This window comes from Stegodyphus dumicola, chromosome 6 (assembly GCF_044657685.1).
Source record: "Stegodyphus dumicola isolate Sdum_Otavi_A_Nest chromosome 6, ASM4465768v1".
Taxonomy (NCBI): domain Eukaryota; kingdom Metazoa; phylum Arthropoda; class Arachnida; order Araneae; family Eresidae; genus Stegodyphus; species Stegodyphus dumicola.
This window is the reverse complement of record NC_140773.1, coordinates 122,880,074-122,902,300: the sequence shown is the minus strand read 5'-3', so window position 1 is coordinate 122,902,300 and position 22,227 is coordinate 122,880,074. Positions and strand designations below refer to the sequence as shown.

At 31.4% G+C, this 22,227-nt stretch overlaps 1 protein-coding gene across 2 annotated transcripts in view; it reads right to left on the bottom strand.

Annotated features, from left to right (window-relative positions):
* The window catches only part of LOC118196453 ((E3-independent) E2 ubiquitin-conjugating enzyme), a 194,985-nt gene that overhangs the window by 69,037 nt on the left and 103,721 nt on the right, over positions 1-22,227 (bottom strand). For both annotated transcript variants that reach the window (XM_035367911.2, XM_035367912.2), the window contains exons 11-15: positions 14,584-14,689; positions 14,367-14,495; positions 10,463-10,557; positions 2,474-2,704; positions 1,396-2,039 (exon numbers count right to left, since the gene is read on the bottom strand). In XM_035367911.2, the coding sequence (XP_035223802.2) occupies positions 1,396-2,039; positions 2,474-2,704; positions 10,463-10,557; positions 14,367-14,495; positions 14,584-14,689 (1,205 nt within the window). The remainder of the gene's footprint in view (positions 1-1,395; positions 2,040-2,473; positions 2,705-10,462; positions 10,558-14,366; positions 14,496-14,583; positions 14,690-22,227) is intronic.

Genomic DNA, 22,227 nt, shown 5'->3' with positions numbered 1-22,227 from the left:
TTACATTTGATGGTGTAAACACTTTTAATATTGTTACAAAATGTCTATGTGCGGTAAGATGGCTTCCTCGCAAAGCAGTTTTAGGGTTGCCATAAAATTGCAAGGGATGGCAGGGTTGCCACATTCGACAAGAAATCGCAAATTTGGCGATAAAATTGCCGATGTGCTATGAACGGATGGAAAACCTTCTGGCATGAATTCTTACCGGTTTAGCCCAGAATGTTCTCGAACACAAGCCAGAAGCTATATAAACCCTGCTGGTATGCAGCGAGTTAGTATTGAGTCACTAAGTCAGTCAGTCCGTGTGGACAGTCATTCAGTGAGTGCCAAGTTGGTCGTCGAGTGCACCAAAAGAGTCTCTTAGTGTATCGTGGTTAGTGTATCATTGAGAGAGTGTGTTGAGCTCCAGGAACGACTGAATCGAGGGTCAGGAGCTGTACTCTAGGATATCGTCGAATGCATTGCAAGTTGTAACGTGGACAGTCTTGAGAGTACTTGGAGTTCCGAGAACAACCGAGCAGAGTTGGGAGCTGTACTCTGGGGCTTTGCAGTAAAGCTGTCTTCCCCGTGATAGCCTGATAGTCAGAAGGTTGTGCTGCTGATTGTTCCAGAATGTTTATAGTAGATCTTCGACGACTGTAAACATGTTTTGCAGCTGTCCTGAGAATACTGGCCAGTAAAGTGTGTTTTGGTACTTCATCAAGTGTCGTCGTTGTTTTTCAATCCAAATCCTTACGAACCCCTTAAGTAACAAACGTACTAAAGGAAAGAAAATAATGTAACAATATGTTTAATTTTTCCCTTAAACAAAGATATGGGCGTAAAACTGCTTAAGCATCAAATAAAAAATTCAAATCATATTTTAAAAAAAAAATCCCTTCACCACATTGCATTCCCATTGACCAACAGTGTATGCACACAATATGAACTTGTTAGCTTAAGACGAAATAGATTAAAAATTGATGACGAAATTCCAAGCACATAGAAGCACCACAACTGAACTAAATAAAAGCTCATAAAAAGATGTTTTAGCATCTATCTGATCTTCTGAAATATAAAGTTATAATTATTAAAATTAGTCAAAAAAACATTAAAAACAATAAAGGAAGAAAAAAAGTCACTCAAGGTAGGTGGGTAGAGAAGGTAATTTGATAAAATGCAAAATTTAATTTAGTTCTGGAGTTGATTTCAACAGCAACATAAAAAAGCTCAAAAATATTAAAACAAAAGTTAATTGGTGCAATGAAGAAAGAGTTCCCTTGAAATGTGTTATGTCACAATTTTCACTCAGATTAAAGCAAAAACAGGTTTGAATTTTGCAGTTTATCACAGTTACATTATGATACATCACTACTATTTATTATCAGAAAGCATTTTTTAACAAAAGCATCATACCTTGTCCAGCAGAATTAAATTCTGAAGAATGATCTTCTAAATTATTCAAAGCTTCTTTACTTTCTAGGACTTCATTTTCATTTGTTAAGTTTTTATTGGCAGATTCACCTTGACTAGTATCTTTACTTGAGGCATCCTTTGGTAAAAGTTCATTCTCTGCAGCTAGCAAAGCATCTGTCTCACTGCGTGGCATACCAAACCTTAATTCTGCATCCTCATGAGCCTTCAGCAAGCGCGACTTCAAAATAGCGCATAACTGTTGACACAAATTACGAGGTTCACTACCATTACCAGATGTAGGGCTGACTGGTGATAAAAGTGGTTTACGATTAGTCATGTCTTCATTACAGTTCACAGAATTGATAGTAGGCAAAGGAGCATCACATGGAGATTCTATGAATATATCAATCTCAACCTTTGGAGAATCTGATACATTATTAATTTTGTCAAAGTCGGAAATAACTTCATCTTTTGATTGAGATTCATTCACATCAGATGTGGGATCATTAGAAGAAAACAAGCGAAATATTTGATCTGCCATATGTTGAATGCTATTAACACGGCCACGGTGTTTTAATCTTTCAACAAGAGATTGCAAATGCCGTTCATGAAAATATGTGGTTCCTAGAAGCTGGTCAAGGACCCTAGAAATATTTAAATATCAATAATTTCTTTAAGAAAAATAACAATACACATAAAGTTTATTTTTGCAATAAAAATAAAAATTACATATTATTTGATACATAAATTATTATTCAGTAAAAATTATTATGTTACTCAGTGTAACTCAATAGCTCAATGTTATTTTACAAAATTTTACACTTCAGTAGTTTATAATTTAAGCCATGTAATAAACTATCAAATCCCTAAATAATTTTTTGTACATTATTAAAATAAACACTTTCAAAAAATATTCAATGTTAAATATATATTACTAAAATGTAAATGAATTGTATGCATTTTATCACAGAAAAACTTTACAGTTAAAATTCCAACAAATGTTCCCAATGAATGTAACTGGAAAACGTCTACTTCATATCATGGTTACAACATGCAGACTAAACATTTTTATACTTACTTGCAATGCTTATAAAGTTCCAAAAGCCTCCTCATAACATTGCACGTCTGAAGAGTAGGATTTTGTGTAAATACTTCTTCTAATCGAGCCATACCAGCTCGCAGTTTTTCAATATTTGCTAATAACTTTTCATGCATATCTTCTGTTGATTTTTCATCATCTTTTTCCTCTAATTTGAAGGAAACTTTTTCAAGATCTCTAGCAGTTCCATCAACATCTTTTTCAGTGGTACTATATAAAAAATAGCATATTAATGTTAAGAAATTGAAAACAAAAACTTCTTTCTTAACATATTAAATTCCATTCTCAAAGATCCTAAAAATTTTTAAAGACAAAAATACAAGATGTCAAGGATATATGAAACTGTCGATATAGATAATGGCTTTAGAAGTAGGAGATTATAAAGCTTACTTGTAAAATTTTATCAATAACAGGACATGGACATGACAAGTAAGGTTGAAGATATTTTAAAATTGTGATGCAAACTTAGGTATATAATGCTAATTTTTTAAAGCAATGTTAGGACAAATAATACCAATTTAAGGAGAAAAAAAGCTATCTCACTTCCAATCAGAAATAAGGAAAAATGAATTATGAAGTTGCCCATAACCCCCCCCCAAAAAAAACATATTCTAAACAGTTCAGTCCAACAATGACAAACAAAAAAAAAGTCTTGAAAATCACTGTACAGGAATTAATTTATTATACAAAATACACAAACATTAAGACACTGCCACACAGTAAAAATGCCTTAACAGCACACAAAAAATAACCTTTTCGTATTTGGCAATAATGCATTTATTTTTCCAAAACCTTTAAATTTGCATTCTTACATACAGCTGTTCTTAATTCAAGATCTAACACACTTAACACTGTACATTTTTTCACCTGTGACTTAAACTCACAAAGTGACAAAACTACTGAGCTCTTTATAAGGTTCTAGCCAATACTGGAAAAATTTCTCTAACTACTGTCTTATCACACATTTTATATTAAATACATTAATATTGCAATCTTTACGTTACTACAGATTTTCATCATTACTTTTAGATTTTCTTTTTAAAGTTCATTGTGTTCACCAGAAGTAGAGTACAAAATGCATAATTGCATAGCTATAGAAAGGTTTCTGTTTCATATAAATGCTACGCTACACTTTGCCTTGCCAAATGGCAACAACTTCCTCTTTTGCCAGGATGTAAACATTTACTTTTTTGTTAAAAACAATAACACCTTAACCTCAAACACTACAAAATATAAATTTTTTCATACATCAACTAAATGCCTTTTAGAAATGCCCATATTATTTTAATAAAATAAGATTAAAAATTCCACACTCTCTGTATGGCAAATTATATATCTAACCACAGAGTGATAATTACAATACTCCATTCAGGAAAACTGTTTAGTCTCAAGTAGTGAAGAATTATCTCCCCATTACTTCCCAAGGGAGATTGGGCACGGGGAATTTTGCACGCTTAGGGGGAATTGCTCAGTTTCAGACTGATAGATTATATGAAAAATTTTGCAGAAAAGATCAGCTAAAGTGTATTTAAAATCATGACTTATAAAAGCTGAAAATGTTAGATCTAGGTACCATGTATGGAAAACAAAATCAGAAGAAACATTTCTTAGTTATTATATATAATATGAAAATTTATATTTTGGTGCATCTCCAAACTCGCACAGATCTCAAACTGCAGATGAACAGGAAGTTTTCAAATGGTACTATGATAAATCAGAGTTCATAGCCACAATTTAGTTAAAAAAATAAGCACCTATAAGCACTTTTCAAGCACATTTTAAGAAAAAAAAAATAAGCACCTTCTAATTACATTATACACAACTGCATAACCTTAAAAATTAGACTCGTAATTTAAAATATGAGAAATGCAATATTTATTAAGAGAGAATAAGCATTACCTCAACCATGGAAAATAATTACTTTTTTTTAATTTGAAATAACAGTTCAATTTACAGAACTAGTTTACAATGAGAGGAAAAAAAACTATGCAGAACTAAACTATATTACAAGATTTAATGATGAAATTTCAGTTCAAAATAGAGGAAATAAATAATAATAAGGCATATTTATTCTATTTGCTTGGAACTTAATTTCTGGAGATTAGGGAGAATCCTTGAGTTATTTCCTGGAAGAGATGGCAAGGTGAGAGCTTGCAAGGTAAAAACAGAGTCATCGGTTATCAGACATCCTGTACAACTTTTGTACAATTTAGAACTTCAGAACTAAAGTGTTAATCTTCAGTGTTAATTTGCAAATATGTATTGTGAGTATACCTTTTTATGGCTGCTTATTATTTTTTTAATTATTCTGTTAAAATTTGTAATTCTAGTAACTTCCATGCACAAATTTAATAATTTAAAATGGACTTAAGTTCACAGAGTCATGGTAGGCTCTTTTAGAGGGCCATTGAATAATCTTCTAAAAAGGTGAATATTTCTTTTTTGAATTTGATAATGTTATATTTAAATTGCTTAATGTTTTATTTGAATTTTCAGTTATTTAGATGATATATATTTTTTTCTTGTGCCTAGAACTTGAATGTTTTTTGTAGTATGAATGTATACTGTTTATATACAAGTTTGATGAACCTCCTGTGGTTCATTTGGGGGGGGCAAGTTGTTAAAAATAATATGATCATATGATCAGACGGCGTGATTAATAGTTGTCTGAATTCTTTTCGCAAGAGCCTTGCAACTAATGTTTTATGAAAAGAAGACTTTGGAATTTGAGTGCAACATATTTCTTGCTTACTAGGCTAGTTTTTTATTTCCTGTTCTCGGATTAATTGTGCATTATTGTTAATCTCAGATTAATTACGTTTTGATTATCAGTAAAATATGCTTTTTTGTATGCAATGTAAATAAAATTAATAAAAATCTAAAAAACATGGTCTTCATTCAAGAATCTCGTTCAATTTTGTAGTGATTTTTTTTTTTCCCCCCAAATTGCAACACTGCATCACTCTTTTCATAGCAAGTCACATTTTTATTGATTCCCAATATTTGAAGAAGGTCTCATCATGCATTTCTTCTTCACTATCCTTGTCTTCTACAGGGTTCATAGCCACATTTTAGTTAAAAAAATAAGCATCTCTGAGCACTTTTCAAGCACATTTTAAGAAAAAAAATAAGCACCTGTCTAATTACATTATACACAGCTGCATAACCTTAAAAGAAAAATTAGACTTGCAATTTAAAATATTAGCAATGCAATATTTATTAAGAGAATGAGCATTATCTCAACCATGGAAAACAATTAACTTTTTTTTTTTTTTTTTTTTTTTTTAAAATTTTAAATGACAGTTCAATTTACAGGATTAGTTTACAATGAGAGGAAAAAAAAACTAAGCAGAACAAGATTACAAGATTTAATGATGAAATTTCAGTTCAAAATATAGAAAATAAATAATAATAAGCCATATTAATTGTATTTGCTTGGCACCTAATAATAAATACAATTTATTTTCCCACTCATATTGATATTTAACTAATTTAAATCTAAATTCTGAACATTTTCTAAATTTTCATCGTATATCAGTTTTCCCTTAACACATATTGCAAGCAAAGTAATTTAAGTAAAAAAGAGGAACATTTCTGAAATCAGAAGACAGAAATTTGCTTCATGCAGTCATCCTTTAACAGTAAAAGCTTAACTACCCGCATACTTGAAAATTGGCGAATATTCAGACAGCCGAGCGTAACTTGAAAAAGAGGATCGGAGGGGGGGATAGACTGTAGCAGTTCTTTAGATTTTTCCGCTAAATAAATGCTTTTGACATTTCAATATGTGATTCATATAAAAACAAACCAACAGAACAGAAAAATATTCTGCTTTGCAAGCACAGTAAAACTCTTTTAAGTGTTCATAAACAAATCTCAAACCGAACATCAAAATTAATTATCTCTGTGAAATATCGCAAAAGTTATTGCACAAAACGTGCGCCGTAATTCTTCCCTACATGATATTACACAATCGGATTCAACAGCTGCAGGTATTGGGAGAATAAAGAACTAAATAAAGGAAAAGAAAGAGACTTACCAATCTGGGGTGTTTTCCATTCTAATTTTCAACAGACTGCATTAAATTTCCGGAATAGAATCATTCTTCGCTTGGGTTGGTAGACCGCAGAACTTTTAGTCCTATTCTATCCAGATTGGAAAGTGGCAAAAAAAAAAAAAAAAAAAAAAAAAAAAAAAAAAAAAAAAAAAAAACTCCGTTGCTTGTTTTGCAGCGAACTGTAACAGTTACAATATTCGAGGTTTTGCGGAGAAAGGGGAGATCCTCCCAACCTTCATACTGCATAATGTATTGGCCAAAAAAATGAAATTATTTTGACTATTTGATTACTTTCCCTTTATTTAAGCCATTCCGAATTTTATTCCTTAGAAAGCTAATCTGTGTTAAAACACAACCATTTTTGCAAGTTTACTATACTTCAGCAGTTACTACAACACTGTTATTATAAACATTCATACATATGCTCATAATATAAGCATAACGATCATAATAAACATGAATATGAACTGACCAAGCGGAACAAGAATGCAAATTATCAAGATCTTGATAGAAATTCAAACGTGTGTAGTATTTGGGTGGGAGGAAAAGAATGCCAAATGTACCGGAATTTTCTACTGCTGTCGCAATTCTTTGACCAACGTGTTCATTTAAAAAAAAAATCACTAAAAGCAAAAGATAAGCACTAAAAACAAAAAGATAAGGGCTTTAAAGAATAAGTAAGCACCTATCAGGGCCTTTATATTTTATTTTCAAATATAAGGACTTATAAGCACATATAAGGACAGCTACGAACCCTGTAAATAATAGCTCTTAAAAGCAGGATTAAACAGCTCAAGGAGACAGTGGTTAGATAAATTTTTCCATTTTTATTTGATCGTAAATGAAAGTTCAGGAATTTGTCAAAATTGTTGGTCACGAAGTCACTGCTGAACAAAATAAATTAGATATTATGCGGAGTTAAATATGCTAGACTATGAACAGAAAAGAGCTGTATGTAAAAATAAACTACGAAGAGAAAGAGAGATAAAGCAAATTCTCAACATATGTAAAATACCACAAATCACTTAAATTACCCACAGAAAGATGTTATTCTCCTGCTTTGGACTTTAAGTCTTCTGCTTTAGACTTCAAGTAGCACTGCTCAAAGTTCACAGCAAATGAATAATAATTCTTACAAACAATATAAACAGCTATAAATAGCCAAGTTCAAAAACTGATCCACAGTGAAATTTGTCTTAACACGCTGACTGCCCAACGCGAGGTAACTCGTATTAGCGCTCTGCTTCAAGATGCCCAATACGAGTTATCTCGTAGTTTCTTGTCTTGCTACTTTTGCGCTGCTACGAGTTACTCGCTAAGCGCTTGCTTTAGCTGTACCAAGGCGGTAAGTCGAAGCAGGTCTGTATGAATCAACTCATAGTGAGTGGGCTTCTGTGAAGAGCTTTGTCTAACAAAAGTCGACTATAATTCGTAGAAACCTTTTTCTTAAAAAAAAAAAAAAAAAAAACCTATAAATTTTTTAATGATTGTTACAAATCATAATTAGTATTTTTAATACTATACATGTATCTCCCTAGGATACAGAACATCTATGGAGAGATATACAGAAGTACTCGTTCAGTACTACTTTTTCTACTGGGCTGATTGACGAAAATCAAATTGCGTTTTTCACGTCTCAAAAGCGCAACTTAGGATATATATTAGATTTATATATAGCATTGTTCTAACATAGGTATTTTGACACAAAATCGGACATTTTCTGAAATAATACACCAATTTTTTTTTTTTTTTTTCATATATCGATTCTACGATTCAGATTATGCCTAAATATTAAATTTCGTAAAATTTATGGCGAAATTGGTGGAGAAATTCACAAATTTATCTTTGCATGTTTTTTTTCAGCTTGTGCCAAGAATAATTTACTTAACGAACTTTTTAATATATGGCAACCTATTTTCCTTTCTCTTTCACTGTGCAGGACTGGAAAAAAATTTGCATCATTCCTAGCTTTTTACATTGTGCATGAGCGGAAAAAAAGCAACATCGTTCTTCCTATCAAATAATTTTAACAAAGTTGTAAGGATCTTAAGTTTTACTAACATTTATTTTTATTTTAAATCTTTACTATCACTTCTTATTTTCTACTTCCGGCCAGAATTAAAAGCTTTAACTTATTTATGCAAACTGTCTGGCGAACGCCAAGTACTTAAGTTGTGGCTTTTTGCCAAGCAAGAGAGAGAAAGGAGTTAGTCGAAGCAGGCCGCTTGCCTAAGCAGTTTTACTCGGTTGCTGGTTGCTTTCCAGGCCAGAGGTTTAATCCTCGTGATAATTTTAAACGTATTGTAGTGTTAACAGTTCTCTGTACTACATACGGCTTCCTGTTAATATACGGCCAATCTTCCACGTAGGCCCTTGTTTATTATTCCAAAGTTAAGTTAGAGTTTAGTTAAATATTTTTATATTCTTACGTTCAGACCACAAGTAGTTGGTCTCTGTATTCCGAAGTACGAAAATTATTGTAAAGAGTGAAAAATAAAGGGTTTCGTATACCCTTCCTGTGTATCTTGTCTACTTCCTCACATTTATTGAACATAGCTTTAGTAAGCTCCCTGTTCCGAGTCATGTTCTTCAATGCTCCACAAGCAAGTAAGAAGAAACACAGAACCTGATAAAGTGCCTAAACCATATTTGATGTTATTATCGCTTTCAATAAATATGCCCAATTTCAAAACGCGCCAATATATAAATTCATATATATCTTCAGAAATTTTGAATAAAAAATTGCAATTTTTTGCAGGTATGCTTAGAAATACATTTAACTTAAGATGATGGCAAAAATTTTATTGATTATAATTCAAAATTTTTTTTCGAAAAATTTATAAAAATTATTTTAAAATGCAAACTTTAAAAGTAAATTATAAAAAATGGGTGAATTTTATTTGGAATGAGACTAAATTTCGAAATGTGAAAGGAAGAATCAAATAAGTTTAATAAAAAAGAGATATTAATAAATATATACTAAATTAACATTGAGGAACTATGGGAGCTAATTTTTTAAAAACTACTCGTACGATTTTTACAAAACTTTTCAGTTTGACGTAATTTGAGTGGTAGAATTGAAATATGGGGAAAAATTGCCATGTTATTTCAGAAAAGGTCCGATTTTGTGCCAAAATACCTATATTAGAACAATGCTATATATAAATCTAATACATATTATAAGTCCCGCTTTTGAGACATGAAAAACGCAAGTTCAATTTCGTTAATCGGCCCAGTAGAATGGGAGATATAGAACTGTTCCCCCCCTTTTTTTTTGCACAGTGTACACTGGGTTGAAACAATAAATAGAAAATAAAGTATTTGTAGTTTTTAAGCCAGGTGTTTTCACTTTTTTTTTTTTTTTTTTTTTTTTTTTTGGTTACTTTTTCATTTTATGCTTTTTAGCTTAGAAAACAACATTTATCATTTATTCTAATAAAAAGTCGCTAAGTTTTAAATAAGGCAAAAAAGTTGTTAAATATTTTCAACGTCATGACTTTAAATAGTTTCTTGTAAATTGTTCTTGGCAACATAATTCAATGACCTTTAGGATAAAACTGTTTATGACAGTTTCCCCTCCTATATAGTTACATCAGCAAAATCCTTTCCTGTCTGAAAATGATTAATAATAACTGAAATTTATAAGTCATATATTAACATAATGAGCAATACCACCAAGTAAAAAATGAACTCTGGTACTAAAGCAGTGAGCTGATTTTTGCTCACATGGCTCGGTATTTACTACTGTGAAAGAATTGAAGAAAATATAAACTGGAAAATTATTTAATACATAGTAAATGATCCAAAATCAGATATCAAAAGAAAACTGTACATGAATATTTGAAAAATGAACAAGTGGTAAAAAAACAATAAACTCTTAAATATAAAAACCTAATAATTTTCAAACATACTTTTCTTCAGTACCAACTAATGACTTTTCAGATTCAGTTTCCCAACTATCTTCATCAGAAAATGAATCATCATCAGCCCACAAATCATCAGAATCCTGCCAAACAAAGTATTATAAGAGAAATACTTAATAAATTAAAAAAGATATACATGTAAAATATAATAGAGCAAAAATAGCCACCCTTCCTCCTTTTGTGTGTGTGTGTGTTACAGAAATTTGCTTTTTTCTGGCCTTATTATATTTTAAAACTATGGAAGTGGTTGATAATAAAATATTAACATAATTGATATTGATAAGTAATATGCAATCAGGTATTTTCAGATGATAAATTCTTCCACTGCTTAACTTTTGTTTGTTAATTTTGCCACGATTATCAAGTAATTGCCGGAATGAGGTAAGTCTTCACTGCTAAAAACAAACAACAATTATCATTAAATAATATTCAGAACTTCTTTCTCTCTCTTTTGTTCTATTTTGGCATTCTACCAGTACAATGTAACACAATCAGTATCTGCTTAGGCAAATACTGACAATGAAGATACAAAGTTGTAATGCATTAAAATAATTTTACATGGATGGATTATTTCTGCATATGTACTTTTTAGCTTCATAATAAATATTTATAAAGTCAGAAAACTATAACTTAAAAATGTTTTCTTGTTATAGCTTCTTATTCACTACTACATATGTTTTATTCTCATGCATCAAGCATGTTAGTTTACTTACTGCTGCACATCACAGTACAGATAAAGTTCTCTATTAATATCAAGTTATTATAGTAATTATTAGAAAGGACATCCTGGCATTTCTTAGTGGAAGCAAAACATATGGCTTTACATGATGGAAGAACAACATAATTTCTTGAACTGCCCATATTTTGTTGAAGTCTTTCATAGTTCTCAGATTATGTTGAAGTCTTCCATAGTTCTCAGATTATTTCTGTATATTTATTAGATTATTTCTGTATAGAACTGTTCCCCCCCCCCTTTTTTTTTTTTTTTTTTTTTTTTTTTTTTTTGCACAGTGTACACTGGGTTGAAACAATAAATAGAAAAGAAAGTATTTGTAGTTTTTATTTTCTTTTAAACTACCCTCAGAAGAAGATTTAAGACCATTTGCTAAGTTAGAAAACCTATGTTTATTAGTCCCTTTAAGGGATGTATTCACTACTTTTATCAATGAGTAAGCATATTAAGCTACCTACAAAGCAAGAAAAATCATGCCCACATATTAATTATCCACTGCACAAATAAGCTCATTAACACATAAAAATGACATTGTTTTCATTGAGTACAAAATCAGGAACTGAATACCTTCCCCAAAAGTTGCCTACTAGCAGCCAACCAATAAAATCGCTGAACACTGGCAGCTCCGACCTGGGTTTGATTCCAGGCGAACGGGTTGGCTGCATGGGCATTTTCGTGGTTTTTCCCATGTGCAACATGTGTACGAGCCACTTTCCCTTAGAATGTTTTCTACAAAGGCATCCCTTCCCTTAGACATATAGCACTTGTGTGCTTTGCTACAATCAAATAAGCCAAACCTTCCACCCAAGATTTAAAAAAAAAAAAAAAAAAAACTATATTGTAGTTTGAAGCTATTTTTTTTTTTCTGTTTATTTAAAGATAATATTTGAAAATAATCATTAGTTAATATTTTAAAAACTCAATAATCCTAGGACTTCCCAAAAACAAATTATTCAGGTGTACAGAATACATTGAAACTTCCCCATGATAACTCCTACAGCTCAAAACTTGTTTATTTATATTTTAACTATACTATCAAATTTTGCAGCAGCAAATTGATCACCATGCAAGTTTCAAGGTGATCAATCATGTGAACAGAACAACAGAGCAATGTGTGGCATTTTGCTATCATCTGCAATCTCCAGAACAGAATATAGAAAGAGGCATCTGCCCACAATATTTGTAATAAAGACTAGCAAACAATGTACCCGCAACTTACAATTCCATTATGGGATAAAGTGCATTTATGGCAGATGCATCTGTATCACATTACTTCACTAATATGATACAGATTACACACATGTTCAACCACTAAAAAGAAGTATTTTGAGTTAATATATGCATTGCAAGGCATATGTACAAAAAACCTAATGCCCTGCAAATCTTCATATCATGATACAGCCATTAAGGATGGAGATGACATACTCAACAAAATCGAATCTATCACTTTTGAGTAGACCTCTTAGGGATCTTTACCTGTAAATCAATTTATAGTCAGTGGCCTTTCACGGTATTTAGGGAGATAAATTGCGTTAAAAAACACCAACACCCTTAGGCAAAAAATACATACTTGTAGTCATTTAAGTCGTCATGAAGAAGCAATTAAGGCTTGATGGCAAAATGGCATAATTAGGCAAGCGATCATGGCAATTAAATCTGAAGTTGAAGATCCTAACAAGCAAATATAGCAGCAGTTGAAATCCTATAGGTGAGCAACATATAGGCAATCTTGGTAAAACAAGCATCAGCTGCAATTCACAAAATAATCGATACGTGGTAGGCATACAAAGCAAAGTGAAACAATATCAAGTCAAAGCAATTATGGCAAATAAAGGCATAATCAGAGTTCTCATAGCAATCATGGCAATCTATCAAGGCATAGTTCATTATCCAGAAGAAAAAGCAAAAGGTAAGTGATGGCATTCTTTTTCGATAAGCAAAATTCTGCATTCAAACTCGAGCGTCTTTCCTAGTCGGTGTCAGCTCCCTAACTGAAGGAGAGGCATTCTGAATAACGTTAAGAGTGCAAAGTCATGTGTGCGGCAGCGGACAATAGCATTGTTTCCTGAGGAAGCATTTCAATTGGTTACTCAACAGATGACATTGTTCCAATGCATACTGACAAAGCTTTGTATAGGAGTTGTTTAGCCTGTCAAAGCAACAAAACCCTTAAAAGGAACTGCCCAAAAATATAAGCTACAACTAAATACTATATAGCAAATTGTCATGGCTTTTATAACAGTGAAACACAAAATGACACAAACTTGCCAGTATATATATCTCAAATTCAAAAGTGTGTAACATAGAGCTTTTTAATAATAAGATGCTTCAAACCTCACAAAAATAATTATTACACAATTATATTATATTATAATATATAATTATTTTACATATAATAATTACATTTACCAATCAATGAATGCATATTCTGCATGCACACTTTTATATGTTTTCTCTAGGTATTGTGGATGATTGCAAACTGTCCCACTTTGCATCTATTGTTTTGTTCACATGCTTGCTCACCCTCAAGAGTTTCATGGCCACAGTGCTATCAGAAAGTTTGATAGCTTTCCTTGTAAGATATAGAGATCATTTTTATAGCTAAATTTTAGTACAAGATGGTAGTTGTGAAAGGTTTTACAGTATTTCCATTGGTATAAAAACATTAACATACACTCCATTGGTAAAAACATTAACATAGTTAAAAGTAACTCATTTTCTATCTCATTAAATTATCCTTTTGTTGAATTAAAATATACTAAGAATGAAACTACACACACAAAAGCAAATTTCACACTCACCAATTAATAGTAAGTAGATTTACTTAATAATCAATAGAAGTAGATTAACAGATTTGAAGTTAATTTTGTTAATGAGACATATATAATTGCAGAAATGAATGTGTTTACAATTTTTGTTCAATTTCAATAATGTAACAAATACAATTGTAAGAAATTTGAAAATAATTACAAAAATTATAAATTAAAGAAAAACATATTTTTCACATTACATCCAAATCCAAACCAGAATTGAATCCGAAATTAGAAAATATGAAATGAAAGGAAATTACACAAGCATATATTGAGGGTTACTCCTATTACAAACCTAAGAAATTATTCTTAATAACATATAGTGAAAACTGAAAAGACACCAACTTACATATTCACCAACTCGATATAGTTCTTGTGGATAACAGAGAGATGTTTCTCCACTAACCCAATATACTTCAACCTTGCCAGAAGAATGAACATCAACAACTTGGCCAGCAGTAGAACCAGGATTAGAGTCCTACAGATACAAATTCATGTTTTATTAACCAGAAAGAAAAAAACAGCAAATATTGTAATAACTAAACTATAATTAAATTAATTCTTACTTCGGAGTTCACAACACGAATGACACAAGAACCAGGTCTGTATTTAAAATCAGGATGGTCTTTGATGTCATATACACTAACTTCTTGCTCAGATAGTACTTCAGGACTAACAACAAAAAAAGACATATATATTACAAAGATAAAAAAACTTAAAAAAAAATCTTAAAATACAAGACCAGAGCTTTTGGGGTTTGTAAACAGCAGATATGGCATTTCTTATTTGAATATACAATTCATTTTCATGTAACACTCGTATATGCCAAAAGCATGCAGCAGCAATAAGTATTAAGTTATTCCAAAAGAAGGCAGAATCTTTTCTTCTTTATCATTGCTACAATTCTTTTATTATAATTTACAGTATTGATGCAAATCTCCCTCCCCATAAAGGTAAACACAGTTTTATTATTTTTTTTAAATCTACTATGTTAATAGTAATAAAACATAATAGTTTATCTCAGTTTGTCTCATACAGCTCACAGCTACAAAATCTGGCAAGATCCTGTACAGGTGGTGCAAATGTGCATTGCGAAGGTTTTTTTTTTTTTTTTTTCTTTCCCCCCCCCCCTCCTCTCCTGTTACATATATGTGGCAACACATTAGTTGCTGGTAAAACTGAAGTAATTATCAGTTGATGTTGGTCTGGAATAAACAATGTGCTATGTGAGAGTGTTGTAAAGAACTTAATTATAGATCAATAAATATTAATATGATTAAAACATGGCGTAGTCGTGTGGAATAGTATTACAACTAATTGCCAGGCAATCCCTTTGGTTGTTTTTCCTCTCAGTAGATGCAAGATAGAATATTGTTGCCCACCGAAAGGCCTAAGTTTCGATGGCAATGTGGCTGAAAACTGGCGCAGATTCAAACAGCTGTTCCAGATTTATAAGAAAGCTTCAGGAAATGCTTCACTTGAGAGGTTTGAAGCTTTCACGACACCTAGAACAAATGTTCTGGTGGAGAGATTTTTATTCAATAACAGAAAACAAGAAAAGGGGTAATTTTTTTATTGTTTCGTGACTGATCTGAAAAAACTTGTAAAATCTTGCGAATTTGGCGAGCAGAGTGACTCTGTCATACATGATCGCATTGTCCTTGGAGTATCAGATGACAGTTTACAGGAGAGGATGCTGTGAGAAAATAATCTGAGTTTGGAAAAAGCAATTGAATTAGGGAAAGCAGCTGAATTGAGCAAAGCTCGTGCTCAAACGTTAAGAGAACACAATGTTGACAGCGTAACTAGAGGGAAAGTGAAGCAACATCTGGCAGGAGGAGCCAATGCAGCCTTAGCAGTGAGGAAGCACAGAGGATGGCATGATGACTCTTCAAATACTGAGACATCTTTATGTAAAAAATGCAACAGACATCACGTTAATGGACAGTGTCCGGCATATGAAAAAAAAATGGTTTAATTGTGGCAAACTAAATCACTTTTCGACTATGTGCAGACTGAAGCACATCCAAAATTTTTCTCAGCATGATAATGCGGATGTATATAGGGAATCTGACAATGAATTCTTCATGAATTCCATAAATGTTCAAAAAACTAAAAGTGTGCTCAACATCGTCTACAAAAGAGTGGACTAAAACTATAATTGTTGAAGGGACAATTGTGACTTTTAAGTTGGACACAGGGTCTGAAGTGAATGTTCTGCCCGTGAAACTTACGAAACACTGAGTGCTAAGAACTCTAATCTTATTTTAAACAAGTGTAATGTTGTATTAGAAGCATTTGGAGGGTCCAAGGTTAAACCTGATGGGTCTTTAATGTTACAATGTTCCTCAGACGGTGTGGATCATACTCTAGGGTTTTTAATTGTTTCTGGCAAGCATATACGTTCATTATTAGGAATTGATGCATGTGTTAAACTTGATTTAATTCAGTTTATAAATAAGGTTGGAATATCAATTAAAAGTAAGTTGGATCAGTATACAATTGTTTTACCTCCATCTAAAGATCAATTTATTATTAATAATTCAGAATTGTTTGAAGGTGTGGGAAAATTTAATGAATTGTGTAAAATCATGGTTGATGATCAGATAGCTCCTGTAGTGAGACCAACACGTAGAGTACCACTTAGTTTAAAACCTAAACTTAAATTAAAATTAAGCGAATTAGAGGGACAGGGCATTATTGCAAAAGTTGATCAACCTTTGAATTGGGTTAGCAATCTAGTAATAATTGAATAAGCTAATGGATCCTTAAGAATATGCCTTGATCCTCAAGATCTTAACAAAGCTATAAAAAGAGAACATGTGTTGATTCCAACAATTGAGGAGATTTTACCAAAACTATATAATAAATCAATTTACTCTGTTTTGGACTTAAAGGATGGGTTTTTTCAAATAGCGTTAGATGGAAATAGTATGATCTTTGTACTTTTAGCACACCATTTGGATGCTATAAATTCTTAAGGCTTCCAATAGGTATTTCATGTGCACCTGAAATTTTTCAGAAACGCTATCTTGAAAACTTTGGTAATATACCAGGAGTATTGGTCTATTTTGGTGACATCCTCATTGCTGCTAGTACTATACAAGAACATGATAAAATTTTAACAGAGGTCATCAACAGAGCTAAAAAACTCTATATTAAATTCAACAAGCAAAAACTTCAATATAGGGTTAGTCAGGTTAAATATTTAGGTCATTTATTTAATGCATCAGGCATGCGACCTGATCTTGATCGAATTAAAGCCATTACCGAGTTACAGGAACCTCAGAATAAGCATGAATTACAGTGTGTTTTGAGAATGTGTAATTATTTGAGGAAATTTGTACCACATTTTTCAGAGAAAACAGCCATATTAAGGAAACTTTTGAAAAACAAAGTAGAATGAATGGCAGTGGTTACAGCTACATTCTAAAGCATTCAGGGAATTAAAAAAATTAATCTCCAATGCACCTGTGTTAGGAATATTTGATAGCAGTAAACCTATAACTATACAGGCAGACAGTTCTAAAGATAGGTTAGGCTGCTGCTTATTGCAGAATGGGCAACCAATTGCTTTTTCGTCTCGGAGTTTAAATAATGCAGAAAAAAACTATGCTCAGATTGAGAAAGAATTTCTTAGTATTTTATTTGCTGTTAATAAATTTCACTATTACATTTATGGTAGAAAGGTAGAAGTGCTTACTGATCAAAAACCATTAGTTTCAATTATGAAAAAAATATTGCTAATGTGTTGTCAAATAGATTGCAAAGGATAAAAATTAAGCTCTTAAAATATAACTTAAAACTTAAATATTTGCCTGGGAAATATATGTATATTGCAGATTTACTGTCATGTTCCTTTATTGATACACACACAAATGAAAACATGAATATGACAGAGATTGTTCATATACTAACAAAACAACTACAAATGTCCGAGAGTAAGAAAAGGGAATTTCAGAAAGCTACATTAGAAGATGAAGAGTTAATGTTAGTGAAAGAATATTGGCAAAATGGATGGCCTTTGAGTGTTGAAAAAGTTCCTAAAGAAGCAAGATCTTATTTTTAATTTAAAAATGAGATGAGTGTTGAACAAGATTTAGGTTTTTATTATTATTATTATCATTATTATTATTATTATTTTATTTTTAATAATCGAATTGTAGTACCTGTTGTATTAAGAAAGTGTATGTTAACATTATTGCATGAAGCTCCCAGTGGGATTAAAAAATCAAAAGCTAAGGCTCAACAAGTACTATTTTGGCCAGGAATCAACAGTGACATTGAGAATATGATTTCTAAATGCCTAATTTGTGATAGGTTCAGGCCTCAAACAGTAAAAGAACCTCTTGTTTCTCATGAAATTCCTAGTTTACTTTATGAAAAGGTTGGTGCTGATATCTGTGAGTATGCGGGGAAAAGTTATCTAGTAATAGGCTGTTACTTAACTAAATGGGTAGACATATTTCCTCTAAAAAATAAAAGTGCAGTGGAAGTTACTAGTAAATTGAAATCGATATTTGCAACACATGGAATACCCGAAACTTTAATTTGTGATAACATACCATTTAATAGTTGGAAAATGAAGAGTTTCGCAAGGGATTGGGGATTTGAAATAATCACTAGCAGTCCTCAATATCCTAAATCTAATGGATTTGCAGAAAAGTTGTTAGGTATAGCTAAGAGTTTATTTAGAAAAGTAGGATTAGAGAAATTAAATGAGGCTTTACTGGAATATAGAAATACTCCAATTTCAGATATAAATTTATCACCAAGTCAAATGCTATTAAGTAGGAATTTAAGAACACGATTACCAATTACACAAACAGAATTGAAACCAACTGTAAAAGATCAATATAGAGAAAAAGGTAAGGAGTAAGCAGAAACAGGCTAAAATCTATTATGATAAGCATGCAAGGGAAAGACCTGAATTTATTCCTGGGGAAAAGGTAATGTTGAGATGGGAAAATAAATGGGAGCCTGCTATAGTTTTAAAAAAGCATTCAACTCCTAGATCATATTGAATTAGAAAAAAAGATAAAAGGGTAATTAGACGGAATAAATTCCATTTAAGAAAAACTAAAAATCAGAATTTAGTGACATTAGACTATTATGATCTACGTAATGAGAATGAGGAAAATATAAGTAGTGAACATCCAAAAATACATAATGATCCTTAATATCAAAATAATAGCAATAATATTAATCGTGATTGTGTATATAAAACAAGAAGTGGTTGTAATGTATATCGACCATCCAAATATGATAATTATGTAATGCATTGATTCCTATGAGTTTCCCAAAAGAAAGGAGATGTTACATATATGTGGCAACACACTAGTTGCTGGTAAAACTGAAATGAAGTAATTGTCAGTTGATGTTGGTCTGGAATAAACAATGTGCTATGTGAGAGTGTTGTAATGAACTTAATTATAGATCAATAAATATTAATATGATTAAAACATCCCCAAGATTCAATTTATATTCGTTTTTTAATTTTCATAATGATTTTTGGTAATTTCTTAAATATATATTCATTTTATGAACAAACTAATAATCTTAGTGTTTCACTGTTTGTACCATCAGCGAAAGCAGGGGAGATCTTTTCAATGGAGTTTATTCCAAACCGATACAAACATTTATTATTTTTTGGCAATTTTCCAAAACTTTGTTTTTAACAAAACATATACATTTTAAAATTTTAACATCCAAAAATATATCAGTTAAAAAAATTCTGATATTTTATCAGATTACAAACTTAACTCTCTCAATGTCTATAACAATGATTAAAGAAAATCAATTAGCTCATTTTCTGAATTTTTTCCCTAATATAACACAGTTATTTCACCACAAACAAATTTCAATTGAAAGAAGTGCTGAGAGTCTCCTATCACACAAGAATGGATTTCTTTCAAAATAATGGAAGAAACAGGGGAAGAAAAGGGGCAGAAATTGAACGATGATGCATTTGTAAGGTTTCTAAAGAGTACAAAATTTACTAATAACAGCTTATTTATTTGAAAATAAATGTTTTGCTATTTCTGTAACATAATGCAAATTTATTAAATAAAAAAATTCCAGTGATAATTGTGGTAGAATTGTTATTTGTTTACTTATGATTAAAGGAAAGAGATTAAGTTCTGTAATAGTAAAAGCAGAAAGTAATTGAATAATGAGTGACCTATTACTTTTTGTGATCTTTTTTTAAAACAGAATATGTTAAACACCCTCAAAAGAAGATGTTTTGGGGTTGTTCTGATTGCAGTGGGGTTGGTTCTTTTCAACCTGTTGATGGTATGGTGCTTTCTAAACAATATATTAACTATTATGGATAAAACGGTTGTTCCAGAGTTGAAGAAATGATACCCTGATGGAACAGGGATTTTTCAGCAGGATTTAGCCCTGTGCCATACATCCAAAATGGTCAAGAAATTCATTTCTGAGAACCTAATTGACACAATGGAATGACCTGGGAACTCTCCTGATATCAACCCAATGGAGAATCTCTGGGCTATATGCAAGAAACGCCTGTTCAACTATGGAGAAGCTAATCATGGCACTAATTCATGTGTGGTACAAGGACATAAATGTTATAAATGATAGTAAAAAATTGGTGAAATCTTAACTGAATTGTGTCTAAATGTTAGTAAAGAGTCGTGATAAATTTGAAGCATAAAAACAATCGCCAAAATATTTGCATTACAGTTAAGTTGAAGGAAAATCCACGGGAAAAAATAACATAGCAGATATTTGCAACATTAGAAATTTGTAATGTAAATTAAACAACTTGCCAAAGAAGAAATCAGGGGAAAAAATCGTTAGCGAATTAAGATTAACATGGAGGAATAAAACTGCGAATATCATATAAAATGTCTAAAATCATTTGCGTTTTAGGATGCTGCCGCCGTCACATAAACTCAATTAAATACCAATCTAGTTGTTACAGTCAATGTCATGTAGATGTTTATTTCAATATTTCACACAGCCCCATAACCTTTCAATAGTTTCCATACGACAACAATAATGGGATATATAAAATTATGATTAATGCAGAAATGTGCAAATCCTGTCTATTATCTCTTCTCTATAATCTCCGGTGTTATAACTTTTCCAACAGTCTGAATATATGATTACCAACATCAATAATATTTTGTTCAGTACCTTTAAGCAAATTATGGCTAAGCAGTTTGGCACAGCAACTAAAAACTTCCTTTTGTTTTCACAGCAAATCCTGCTGCACACCCAATGGGGCAGAAGGATATGACCAACATTGTTTTTTCAATGCAAAAGCAGACTCCTATCAACTTCGACAATATTATCAGTGCCACCCTTTTAACTGTTCGACAAGACATTAATGTGTAGCCACAGACTTTCTTTATATAACTATTACATTCAACAATAGTGCAATGATTCATACTAAGTTGATGTGTAGCCACAGACTTTCTTTATATAACTATTACAGTCACCAATAGTGCAATGATTCATACTAAGTTGATACTGACAAAATTCAATGTAAGCTAATTCTAAACACCATGTATAAATGAAACGAGCTGTCGTTAGAAAACTGATTCTTGATCCTCCAAACCAATTCTGAGAAGGTAAAACTTTTTTTTTCCTCAACATATATTATCTTCACATCTCCATTATGGTACTTCCTTCACACTGAAGTAGAGCTTTATGGCTTTTCATGCACTTTCTTTATGAGTGAATAATTTTTCGTTCCTGAAGAAATTGTGAGGAAAATATTTCATAATTATGTAAGGTTAAAAATATAGAGTGAAATCTGTCAGATATTTAAACGCTCTCAAAAACAAAGTAATTACTGATTCTTTTAAGAAGTAAATGCAAACAATACTCATGAAAATTGATAACTTGGATAGTCCATGTTTTTTAGTTATCCGCGACCTGCTTCCCCAGCATTAGCCTTAATAATTAAAAGTACACTGTATTTATTTACTACCCATATTTTTTATGACTATAATCCATAAATTCTGATTCAATGATATGTATTGATAGGCAAATAATTCAAAGCAAAATATTTTTAAGAATAGCATTTTTTAAATGTAACTTCTAATAACATTTTGAAGCTAATATTTAAGATATGCATCAAATTTTCCTCTATATTTAATCAGATAATCAATAGATAGAAGTCACCAATATGGCATTCAAAAATACTTAAATAAATATGAGCTCAAGTTTTCAAATTATCT